The sequence below is a fragment of the Jaculus jaculus genome, chromosome 4 (genome assembly GCF_020740685.1).
Source record: "Jaculus jaculus isolate mJacJac1 chromosome 4, mJacJac1.mat.Y.cur, whole genome shotgun sequence".
Taxonomy (NCBI): domain Eukaryota; kingdom Metazoa; phylum Chordata; class Mammalia; order Rodentia; family Dipodidae; genus Jaculus; species Jaculus jaculus.
In genome coordinates, this window is record NC_059105.1 from 73,842,884 (window position 1) to 73,856,016 (window position 13,133).

The window sequence follows — 13,133 nt, forward strand, 5'->3', positions numbered from 1 at the left end:
ATTGGGCCAATTCTTTATAAGAATGTTGTCAGGCTAGGGTGTCCTTTGGAGAAACATTGATTCAATAATATTGTAATAAGAAGGCTAGGGAACCATTGCAGACAAAAGCCTACAGTAAGGAAGAAGCACCCACAGGGGCAGAGCAGGTGGCCCCCAGACCCCGGCATGCTTATTCAGGACTGGCTGCTGAGGGGCAGGTGAGGAACTTAATTTGTAGTGTAAATTTGAAAATGACCAAATAGAGGGAAGATAAAAATCAATGGTACTTATGAAAAAGCATGAGCTTTTGAAAAATCCTGTTTCTGATAACCTTCAGTAAGAGTTTCTGTTTTTTTGGAAGTTTCTAGATGTATACAAGAGAGGCAATTTTGTTTTGGAATGATTCTATAATCTAAAACGCTGGCATTCCCTGAGAATCTTTGTTGCCTCTGTAACCTACCAACCTTCTGCCTCTCTCATGTTTTTATTTTGACGTCCTCAAAACAGACATAGGTTGCCTTTGTGGTAAGCTCATAAAGCTAGTTGTTTATTTGCTCTACAATGCAACATGTAATGAACACTACATTAATTAAGACAGAGACTGAACAGCCATGACTTTCACTCTGCGCTCTTTTCAAATCTTCAATAATGGATACTTTATTCCTGCATGTGATATACTATGACTTGTAAGTGACTTTTGGGAGGCTGGGGCAATTGCAATCCTAAGAAGGTTTTCACAGCTCTTTGGGATTGGTGGTCTGTTTTATTCTTCTGGGACAGGGCACCTTGAGGTAGAAGCCCAGGCTGTGCAGGACTCAGTGTGTGGCATACTAGGTTGACCTCAAATTTGCAATCCTCCAGACCTCATCTCCTAAGTGCTGGCATTACAGGTGTCTACCACCACATCAGGCATGGCACTGAGACCTCTTAACCCAAACTATGCTTTTTTGTTTGTTTCTTTGTTTACATAACCAAATATTCCCTTCACATTAACTTATTTTTTCAATGTAAACAAATTAACTTATCTAATTGTGCAGTATCCAAAATTGGCTAACCCTTTCAATTTTATCCAGTACAATCAAGGCTCAGTGGTTTTCAAGATGTCTAATTTTTAAAAATATATGTATTTATTTAGTTGCAAGGAGAGAAAGAAAGAGGGAGGGAGGAAGAAAAAGAAAAGGAATGAACATAGCAAGGTCTCCTGCCACGGCAGATGAACTCCAGACACATTTACCACCTTGTGCATCTGCCTTTATATGGGTACTGGGGGATCGAACCAGGGCCATCAAGGTTTGTAAGCAAGTGCCTTTAATCACTGAGCAATCTCTCTAGCTCAGATTTAGCTTAGTTTAGGTGCTGGTTTATCCATAGTTTGGATAGATCATAAAAAATGGGCAGGAACATCTGGGCCTTAAACATCTTCACAGCCCTGTGCTCAGTACTGAGCACTGTATAAGAAAAATCAATCAGATTATTATGCAAAGCAATCTGGTGATCCACTTCATGATAATCACAGAAAGATTTGTCCTTTATACCAAGGAAATAGCTTTAAGTCTTTATTTACCCTTTTAGTGAGCGTATGGGTGAGTTTATGTTTAATTGTGTATGTCTTTATTGCAAATGATGTTTTAAATATATGTAAATTATATTATCACTGTTTAAAATACTGTTATCTTTTTAGTGAAATTAAGGAAGACACATATACAGCCACGTTGCCTGACACACATTACTGACATTCACCTTAACTAGTGATGATTTACGAAACATACCATCTTGTACTGTATTCTATCACATTTGTTTGACATGAACCAAAATGACAGCTATCCCTTTTTTATAAATTACATATTGGCCATTCACTAGGGTTCTTGAAAATGAATCCCATCTGGCCTCTCACTCTGAATTGACTCCCCTCCATGACACTTAGAGCCATAAGACATAAATACATATATCTTTCTTTCTTATTACCTAGCAAGTAATGTCCATGAAGCAAGGGTGTCAATATACTTTACTCACTGCTACACCCTCCTTTTCAGGGACATCATAGGCACATATTTGCTGAATAATTAAGGTTCCTATAGAAATCAAATGAGCTACTTTTCTGATGCCAAAATTATGCACAGAGTGTCTTCACAGATTTTTGAAAAACAGGTTACTGTTTCTATTTACTTGTCTTGCTTTAATGTTTTGAGACCTCCCCAATGAAATAAAACTTTGAGGGCTTAGGAAATGGCCACACAATGGTGAGGAACAAAGTTCAGATCCCCAGCTCCCATGTAAATTCAGGTTGAGTCAAGTGGCCTCCTTATAATCCCAGCACTCGCCTGGGAGGTGAAGACAGCAGATCCCAGAAGGAAGCCTGGTAAGCAAGACTTGCCAACCAGTAAGTCACAGGTTCAAGTAAAAATAAAGAGAGAAAAGGTGAGAAAGTCACCAATTTCAACCTCTGGCCTTCACAGGCATTTGCCCACACACATGCATGTGCACCCATATACATGTACACCACACACATATGAACATGCATACACATACATGTGCACCACACACACATATGCAAAAAAAAGGCCTCTAAGAAGCCTGCTGCTGTATGATCCCTTAGGAGTTATAGCATTCCACCCCTTTCAAACCTGCAAGTCTTTGAAGGTCATTAGGGAAATGACTTAATTCTCTAGTGAAATTCTCTCAGTAAAATTGAATGCACTCAAACAAAACAAAAGCAAGTAAGCAGTGCTACCTTTGCTATTTTCATAGGTGTTTGCATAACTATTTTCCACAACATTAAATTTGCAGTTGTGACCAAAGAAACCTCTTTCTTAGAATCTCATATTGCTTTTTCATGCTGTGCTTAAAGAGATACTTTAATAAAAAAGTCAGTGGGTTGTGGTTTGTAATAGAGAAAATGTGAGTGAAATTCTCATGGTAGAAACTCTTGGTTTTCTAGGCTAATAAAAACCATAATATCAATATTCAATAAACCCAAAATAATTCCCATTTAACTTTAAAGGTCATTGCATGCCCCTTTAAAAATCCATCTTTGATTTTTAATTATGTATTGTTTGAATTAATAACAAAGTTACTTTCTGGATAATATAGTCATTGTACAATTTTTAACAAAAGGGGCCACATCTTAACCTTTTTCAAATAACCAAAGCATTTAACCCATTGATTTACATATGGTGAATCCTAAATAAATGGATAGCCTTGGATGAATAAGAAAAAGTATAGGTTAAGAAAAGCCTTACAAAATAAAAATCATCAATTTTTTTTTTCAATTAAAATTAATAACTATAGTCTAGAGAGCTGGCTCAGCAGTTAGGGTGCTTGCCCACAAAGCCTAACAACCAGAGTTTTCTTCCTCAAGACCCACATGAAGCTAGATGCACAAAGTGGCATTTGCATATGAAGTCCGTTTGGAGTGTCAAAAGCCCTGGTGTTCCCATTCTCTCTCCCTGTCTTCTATCCCTCTCTACTTAAAAATAAATAAATAAATTAAAAAAAATTTTGAAGCAAGCCCAACAGACTGACCTTGTTTTATGAGAGAGCAAGAGTGGGGGAGAGAGAAAGAGAAAGAGAGAGAGAGAGAAAGAGAGAAAACTGCCTTGCTAGGGACTCCAGCCACTGTAATCAAACTCTAAATGTGAGTACCACCTTGTGTGCATGTGTGACCTTGCACACTTGTGTTACATTGTGCATCTGGCTTATGTGGAACCTGGAGAGTAGAACAAGGGTTCTCAGGCTTCTCAGACAAATGCCTTATCAGCTAAGCTATCTCTTTAGCCCAATAAAAATATTTTAAAATATATTTTTAAAAAATTATCCACTATGACATTTGGTGTCACAATATAAATAAGTAAGAAATCATCGACGTTTCCAAATTATACAAATGAACCATGTTAACAACACTGTAAATACAACTTCTAGATGAAGAGTTGGCATTAGTTACTATAATAAGCCATTTAATAAAAAGTTATCTTATTTTTATTTTCCAGATTTATAACTTAACAAAAGATCTCCAAGACGCTCTTGATCACTTGAATGGTCATTTTACAGAGATCAACTTTTCCAAACAAAAGAATTTTTTTGTACTTTTAAGTAGGTAAGAAATAATATTTATGGAATTATGAAAGTGTTGTTGATCAGTCATCCTTCTAAAGTTATGTGTATGTGGTAGTCAAAACTACAAAAGAAATGAAAAATTCATTAATCCGTGTACTTACCAGAAACAAAGTTTAGACATGCCTATTATTTATGTTTATGCTAACACTGCTACTCTTTAAAAAAGAAGCAATGGATTAGGGAGATAACTCCATGGTTAAGGCACTACTAGCTTGCAATTCCTGACAGCCCAGGTTCAATTGCCCAACAATCACATAAACGCAGATGCAGGCTGGAGTGATGGTTTAGCAGTTAAGGTACTTACCAAGCCAAAGGACCCATGTTAGATTCTCCAGTACTCACATGAAGCCAGATGCATAAGGTGGCCCATGTTTCTGGAGGACATTGGCAATGGCTGGAGGCCCTGGTGTGCCCATATTCTGTCTCTCAATCTCAAATTAATTAACTAATTAATTAAAAAATAACTAAGTAAAGCTAGATGCATGAAGTAGCACATGAACCTGGAGTTTGTTTGCAGTGGCTAGAGGCCCTAGTGTGCCCATTCCCTCTACACACACCTCTCTCTCTCTGTCTTTCTGTGTGTGTGTGTGTGTGTGTGTGTGTGTGTGTGTGTCCCTTTCTATCTTTTCTCTCTGTGTTTGCAAATCGATAAATAAATATTTTAAAAAATAAAAATGGCCCAGCATGGTGGCACACAACTTTAATCCCATCACTCAGGAGGCACAGGTAGGAGTATTACTGAGAGTTTGAGGCTACCCTGAGAGACTACATAGTGAATTCCAGGTCAGCCTGGGCTAGAGTGAGACCCTACATTGAAAAGCCAAGCAAAAAAAAAAAAAAAAAGAAAAAAGAAAGTAAAGAAAAATAAATACTACTACTAATAATAAATATGAACCAAATGATGGTAACCTACCTAGTATAACTTAGTACAGTAATAATAACCAACTAAAATGATATTTTCTTTTAACCATTCCTAGTGGAAACATATAGTACATATCTGGTATGTGTAGCCTTTGGAAGATCTTGAGAATATATTATTAAAAAGATATTTTTAAACAAGAATGTCTCCTCTTATTACCCAATTGCATATTAGCCATCACAACCTGGAATAATTTTGTGTTTCTCTCTCAGATCTATAAAAACATAAAAATAATAATAGATGAGTGGCTAACCTTGTGATCTCATGAATTCCAGAATACTTTTGAAGGCTCTATGTTTCTGAAAATACTTTTTCAGTATGTTGATAGTTCCTTTGTTTTTTCCTAAAGAAAGAAAATATAATTTCAATGTAATATAAGGTTATGTTTTCAAAGAATAAACTATCTGTAAGATACAAGCATATTTATTACACATGAAGGACCAAGAATCTTAAAATATACATAAAACACTATGTATAGAAGTGATTTATCTTTCCTGGAGGAATATAGTAAATATCTAACCACTGGCAAACATTATCTCATTGTTTTTGTTTTTAGTTTTATTTTTCTTTATTTATTTGAGAGCAACAGACAGAGGGAGAAAGAGGCAGAGAGAAAGAGAGAGGGAGAAAGAGAGAGAGAATGGGTGCACCAGGGCCTCCAGCCACTGCAAACTCCAGATGCATGTGCCACCTTGTGCATCTGGCTTATGTGGGTCCTGGAGAATCGAGCCTTGAGCCAGGGTCCTTAGGCTTCACAGGTAAGCACTTAACCGCTAAGCCATCTCTCTAGCCCTATTTCATTTCTTATCTGCTTTTCAAGTAACAAATATTTTTATGAAGAAGTTTATTAGTTCGCATGACACAAAACTTAAGCAATTTCTTCAGAAGACTCATCTTTTAAGACAAATGGAAATGTAAGAAAATCAACCAAAATGTAGCTTTTTATATTTGAAAATAGCAATGAGACTTACTTTTTCATTTACTGACTTAATTCTAAACTGACCTCATCACATACTTGGGTTTTATGAGAACTTAGATTTCAAGGAACTAAAGACTATGTGGATGCAGCTCAGTGGTAGAGTGTGTGCTTAGCATATGCAGGGCCCTTAGTCCCCAGCACCACACAAATGGGGAGTTTTTCAAATAAACATTCAATGACAAAAGCTTGAGTATTCTATTTTTAATCACAGTGCTATAATTTAAGATGATTATTATAACAATTTAAAGAGATGATGAAATTCTGGCAGTAATCATATACCATATATTTATTTAATCTAAGATGATTATATTCATTCTTTTTTCTAGATCATTAATAAATAAAAAATCTACTGCCGTATGTTCAAGTAAATATTATGTCCATAATAAAAGCATAAAATTAGCCAACCATGGCGGTGCATCTGAACCCCAGCTATGCGGAAGCTGAGGTGGGAAGATGGCTTGAACCCAAGAAATCTGAGCGCACCTGGGCAAGATGGTAAAATAATGTCTCAAATAAAAAAAAAAATAAAGATAAAATGTAAAAAAAAAAAATCACATAATCAGGTAAAGAAGCTTATGAATTCTAGTTTGTGGGGTTTTTTTCAGTCTTTCAATAATAGCCAGTGACAATAGCTAGAGGGGGAAAAAAAAAACCAAAAACCCAAACACTACTGCAAGCAATTTAAACTGATGATTTAAACAGATCTAGAAGGTAAAATGTCTCTAAGGAAACAACTGTTCGGGGAAGACTGTGTCTCCAGCGGGTTCTTTCTGTAAACTCTATTACCATCTGCATACATGCTGGCATCAGGACTTGGGGCAACTGGCAGACCTGTGGTGTACCCACTCGGAAATGCCAGCTGCACTTAGAAGTGCCCAATGAGCAGTGACAGGTGGTAGTGACTGTGGTTCTGATGGACTTCCATCCATGAGAACTGCATATATCCCAAAATTCAACCGGAAGTACAATTCTAAGTATCTCAAAATTCTACTGAGAACATTGCAGGCTGAAAGGATTGCATGTGGGAGACCAGTGAAGAAATAACGTGAATTACCCTCACATTCATTTTAAGGAACATTTTAGAATATAACTTTTGTTTCTCTGTTGAAGATAAATATCCTCAATTACAAACCAAATGAAAGCCAACAGGCAAGCAATCACACGCACAGATCTGTTTCAATGTGTTCATTAAATACAGACTTTAAGAAATGACTTGCAACCAAAACAAAATAGTGAAATAAATTGGATACTGAGTAGAAAATGTTTATAAATGTCATCCATAATTTGGACCCAAATTTTCTTGTATTATTTAAATGTCGCTTTACTTATGGCAGTATCATTTAAAATGTCATTCTAAAGATAAAGTAAAAAAAGAAAAGTCCCGCGGCTATAAAAATGAGGAAACTCCTGTCCGGTTCGAACACCCTATTTTACAAGCAAGAAAATTAACTGCCTCGTATTTGTGACAAGTAGCTAAATTTAAATGAAAGATTGCATTTTTTGCCCATAAATTATTGAGACTTGAATTAAAAATACGGCTCTGGGGAGCTGGCTCAGTGGGTAAGAGCGCTGGCCGCACAAGCAGGCCAGCTTCAGGGGGTCTGACCCACCTTCAGTTCAAACCCCGCTACGCCAAACACCAGTCCCGCGGGGAGCGGAGACTGGAGACCTGCCAGGGATTGCTCGTTAGCCAGTCTCACTCAAACTGGAAACCTCAGGCTCAGTGAGAGACTCCGCCCCAAGGATCAGTGAGAGGAGGGTACCCTAACGGTCTCCTCTGGCTCCCACACACATGCACATCTGTACCCACAAGTAAACAGTCCATGAAAATAAAGGAACCCAGAAGACCAAGTTCAAATTCAGAGTAAAAGTGTGTAAGTAAGGTCAACTGGTACTTCTGTGCATCATACCCAGTAGTTCATACAAAAAACCATTCCAGCTGGGCAGAGAGGCTCATGCCTTTAATCCCCAGCCCTCCGGAGGTCAAGGTGGGTGGATCACTGTGAGTTCAAGGCCAAACTGGGACTACATAGAGAATTCCAGGTCAGCCTGTGCTACCCCGAGACCCTACCTCGAAAAACCAAGAAAGCCATTCCACTGCCGCATCTCGTCCCACTGAATATGGCTTGGGGAACGGGTTGTGTGAGATTGTGTCAGGAAGTGTGTGTCCACACATTAGCGGGAGAGAGAATGTAAAGCACTGTGCTGCTGCGGTCCTTGACACCTACTCTCCGGCAATTTGCAGAGGCATCACCCCTGAAAAATGCAACTCACCAGGATTAGCAGCTCCTTCTCCTCCTCCCCAACCCCTCTGGACACACTGGTGATGGGCCAAACAAGATCAATGGGACCTGACACTGAGCTGGAATCCCATCTTTATAAGATGATCAAGAATGAGTAAGAGAATTGGGGAGATGGCTTAGCAGTTAAGGCACTTGCCTGCAAAGCCAAAGGACCCAGGATTGATTCCCCAGTACCCAGGGGTAAAGCCAGATGCACAGGATGGCACATGTGTCTGGAGTTTATTTGCAGTGGCTAGAGTCCTTGGCACACCCAGGCTCTCTATCTCCTCCTCTCTCTGTAATACATAAATAAATAAAATATTTAAAAAAAAACTTTAAAAAAAGAATGAGTCTGAGGGCACAGCACACACCATCATACTACTTACTACTGTATGAGTAGGTTTCTGGTCCTATGACTGAGCTCAGCAGTGACAAATGACTTCTGGGATTGCTTTGATCATGAATGTAACCATGAAATATGAAATATATTTGAGGAGAAAGAAACCTGTCAGTCTGAGAACATGTGCACTCTTGTAAATGTAGCATCATTTGTCTTCATAAAGCATCCTTAGGCTCATTTAAAAAATTTGTGTCAGATGTCTAATTGTACAGCCTATGAAATGTGTGCATTGCACTTTTGGATCAAAGTTGGTCTTTTCTAATACTTGGAGTTTTACTGAGAAAGTTTCTCACTGCCATAGTTTCTTTCCTTGGAGACGTAACTCCAATGTGGAGACCTCCTCTCCTTGCTCCAACCGCCTTGATTTCCTGCTTACCCACAAACATTCCTGGAGATCATCCCACAGATCCAGCAATCAGCTGAGGAGGAAGGTCAGTGTGCTCCGCCATGCTTGTCAGCATCTCCTTGAAGGGTACCTCTAGTGGGGCAGTGAAGAACACAGCTCTGGTTGGCATTTTTCAATCAATAGCCAAGTTACTCTGCATTGAGGTCACTGAAGGTCACATCTTAGGTGACAGTCACCTAGGCTAGACCATTATGTTGTGCTATGTTAATTAGTGATTCAGTAAACTATAAGGAAGTGTAATTTGTTTGAAACACTCTCATCTCATTTCATTCTTGCAAATGTCGGGGTTCTGAGAGTTCACACATTCTTCCCAGAATCACGGAACTGAACGCCTCTAAGCTGACAAGTGAGTGTCTGGTTCCTGTCACAGCTGAAATGTATCATAAGGGAACACTGGTCTATGAACACAAGGGGAGAAATGGTCTGTTGTTTCAAAAGGGATAATAAAACTTGTAAGTTCAGTGTCGTCATTTAATTGCATTTGCAAGTGCATCTGAAATACACATTGCATAATTAATAGGCCTGGAGCCCACAGAAGCATCATTTACTCTGAAACGCCAGGCAGCTCTCTGACAGCAAACAGCCTCAAAGAGGGCTCTCTGCAGCAGGGAAGACTGATCTGCCATGCTCAATGTGATTCTATCATTTTGAGACTAAGAAGGAAAAAAAAAAAAAAAAAAACTGCTGACAGTTATGAGGATTCTATTTAGGATTTTTTTTTTTTTTTTCTTTGAGGTAGTGTCTTGCTCTAGCCCAGGCTGACCTAGAATTCACAACGTAGTCTCAGGCTGGCCTTGAACTCACAGCAATCCTCCTACCTCAGCCTCTGGAGTGCTGAGATTATAGGCGTGTGCCACACCACCCATCTTAGAATTATATATATTAAGAATATCATTCTTAACTTTTTGCCTTTAGAGTATGCCTAAGTACAACTTTCAATCATGTATGAAGCCTTTCATTCATACATGAAAGCCACAGAAATAAATTTCTACTTTGCCTAAATCTGTTAAAATACACAAGATAATTAATAACTTCTAGACTCTATGTCAGTGGGTGTGGTGGGGCACACACTTAATCCCAGAACTTGGGAGGCTGAGGTAAGAGGATCACTGTGAGTTCGAGGCTAGTCTAGGGCTACACTGAGTCCCTAGTCAGCTTGGGCTACAGTGAGACTCCACCTTGAAAATAAATACATAAAAGATTCTAGGTCAGTAAATTGGACAAGAGAAGGATGGAGAGATGGCTCAGCAGTTAAGACACTCACCTGCAGAGCCTAACAACCTGAGTTTGATTCCTCAGTCTCCATGTAAAGCCAGGTGCACAAAGTGGCATATGCATCTGAAGTCCGTTTACAGTGGCCTAGGCACTGGCATGCTCATTCTCTCTGACTCTCTCTCTCTCTCTCTCTGCTTGAAAATAAATATATATATATATTTTTTTGGAAAATAGGTATAACACATTCATCTTAGATTTCTTCATTTATTTATTTTATTTGTAAGGAGAGAGAGAGAAAGAAAGAATTAGAATGGGCATGCACTGAGAAAGAACTCCAGATACATGTGTCATTTTGTGCATCTGGCTTTATGCGGGTACTGGAGAACTGAACCCAGGTCAGCAGGCTTTGGAAACATGCACTTTTAAATATTGAGCCATAATTACCATGGGATATTTTTTATAATCATGGAAAATGCTAATAAAAAAATAAATAAAATAAATATTGAGCCGTCACCCCAGTCCAGTCTTAGATGTTTTCATTCAATCATGTGGGCCCAAATGTGTGCTAATCATTCTCAGGTGATTCTCTACTTAAAGCCAACAAAAGACACTTGCTGGAATTTGCAAGAATTATCCAACAATGTTGGTGGCAATTTAGGTAAAACTTTAAAGACCAAATTCCACCCCCTCCCAAGAAAATTGTAAATTAGAAAAGCTACCCGGGCGTGGTGGTGCACGCCTTTAATCCCAGTACTTGGGAGGCAGAGGTAGGAGGATCGCCGTGAGTTCGAGGCCACCCTGAGACTACATAGTGAATTCCAGGTCAGCCTTGGCTAGAGTGAGACCCTACCTCAAAAAAAAAAAAAATTTTAAAAAAATTAAAAAGCTATGAAAGGGATATAAATGCAAATGAACAATTACCACAGAAAGGATTGAAAACATGTTTTAAGTTGTATCGACATAACAGGGAAACAGGATTAGCAGGGTTGAGAGAAGCCTGAGAACAGAACGTCTGTCCACCAAAGGTCTCTGCGCTGTTTCAATCATTTGCTTGGTCGCTGGGGATTTCTGCTGGCCTCTGCACATGCGTGCTCACTCCACGCAGTTCCTTATTCACGGTGGTCTCTCTTCCACAGATGCACCTCATTGCCAAGTCCTTCTCATTCCCATCTTCAAAGCAATATGACAAAGGAAAGCAAGCCCTGACTGACCTCGGCTTTCCCTCTGCTCTTCATACCTGAACAGAGAACTGTGGCTGCAGATACCGAAGCATGCTGTGGTGTTGGAAGAACTTTCCAAACGTGACCACAAGCTTCAGCTGGCTCTCCAGCAGTGCCTGGCAACGTGACCCATTCCCCTTGATAATGAAGCCACACTTCAGTTCCATGGAAGCATTCAACATGGTGCTTTCGTCATTTCAACTCTCCGTGTTCCTGCCCATCTGCGTCACACTCAGCCCGCAATGCTGCTATAAAGAACCACAGTTCAGTTTCCTCCATTTCTGGCCACCATGCCCTCCACACTACTTGGGTGCACCTATATTGTCTGCCTTCAATCCCATCATAACAGAGAAACCTCTTCCTCCTAAGAGCACTCTTCTCTAAAGTCTCACATTCCACTGCCCTCGCTCTTGGGTTTTCACTGCTTCAACTATACCCTGTCTTTCCCACATCATCACTTTCCCTGTTTTGCTCAATTTGCATGTAAATGTGCTGTAAGGCCTCCTGTCTTAAAAAACATATATTCTCTTTTATATGAGCACTCCATCTCACAACCACCCTATTTCTCCATCTCATTATACATGAAAACCTCCCCAAACAGGATATTTTTAATTTCTGCATGGCATTTCTATATTGAGCTCATCCAAATTATGGTTCCTTTCCATCACACCAGTGAACTAACAGTTCCCAGAGTCAGCAGTAAACTCAAATATTACCGAACCCGATGGTAAATTCTCAGTTCTCTTTCTGCTCAATTTTCATCAGAATTACCTAAGATAATTATTTTCCATTTCCTGAGGTATCTTATCACTTTGGTTCCAAGTTATACCATTCTCTTGGCTTGTCTCCTCACTCACTCTCTGCCTGAGTCACTGCATTCTTCACATACCCTCAGTGGGTTCAGTTCTCAGTTTTCTTTTCTGACTCTGACAGGGGAAATTAGATGCAGCCTCAGGTCTTTAAACAGCACCATTTATTAATAAATCTAAAATTCAGATCCCTAGACTGAGCTTCCACTGTGAAGTTCAAACTCATGTACTACAAATTCTATGGTTTTCTTGGATAGCTGACAGGATTCTCCAACTCAACATGTCCCTAAACATAACAACAAAAAAAGGGAAATAATTAAGGAAGAAAGAGGCCACAGCTCCAGGCTTCCTGGCTTTTCTGTTTTAGGAAACAGCATCACCATTTACACAACTGGTGGCAGTAAAACCTAGTCCTGCTGGATGTGGTGGCACACGACCTTAGTACCAGCACTAGGAAAGTTGAGGTAGGGGAATCACTGTAGGTTTGAGGCCAGCCAGGGCTACCGAGTGAGTTCTAGGTCAGCCTAGGCTAGAAGTGAGACCCTATATCAGGGGGAAAAAAAAAAAAAAGAAAGAAAGAAAGAAAAACTAAACTAAATAAAACTAATTCTGGTTTGGAACTGGCCTGAGCTCAAATGGTAAGTATTTGCCATTAAGTATGAAGATTTGAGTATGATACCCCAAACCATGTTTTGCTAAAAAGATGTGCACTGCACAAGGGCAGGTAATACCAGCAGTGGAGGAGTCCCCCATGTCTTCACAGAAAGGAAAAGTGGGTAGCTTCTTGAGGAACACCCAAGGCTGTCTTCTG

At 39.4% G+C, this 13,133-nt stretch overlaps 1 protein-coding gene across 5 annotated transcripts in view; it reads right to left on the reverse strand.

Moving 5' to 3' along the window:
- Positions 1-13,133, reverse strand: part of Csrnp3 (cysteine and serine rich nuclear protein 3) — a 220,441-nt gene that overhangs the window by 165,353 nt on the left and 41,955 nt on the right. For 4 of the 5 annotated variants that reach the window (XM_045147084.1, XM_045147082.1, XM_045147083.1 and 1 more), the window contains one exon: positions 5,265-5,354. In XM_045147084.1, the coding sequence (XP_045003019.1) occupies positions 5,265-5,277 (13 nt within the window). In that variant the 5' untranslated portion in view covers positions 5,278-5,354. Of the gene's footprint in view, positions 1-5,264; positions 5,355-9,048; positions 9,068-13,133 lie in introns of those variants that run through there. The other variant, XM_045147080.1, reaches the window with a different exon arrangement.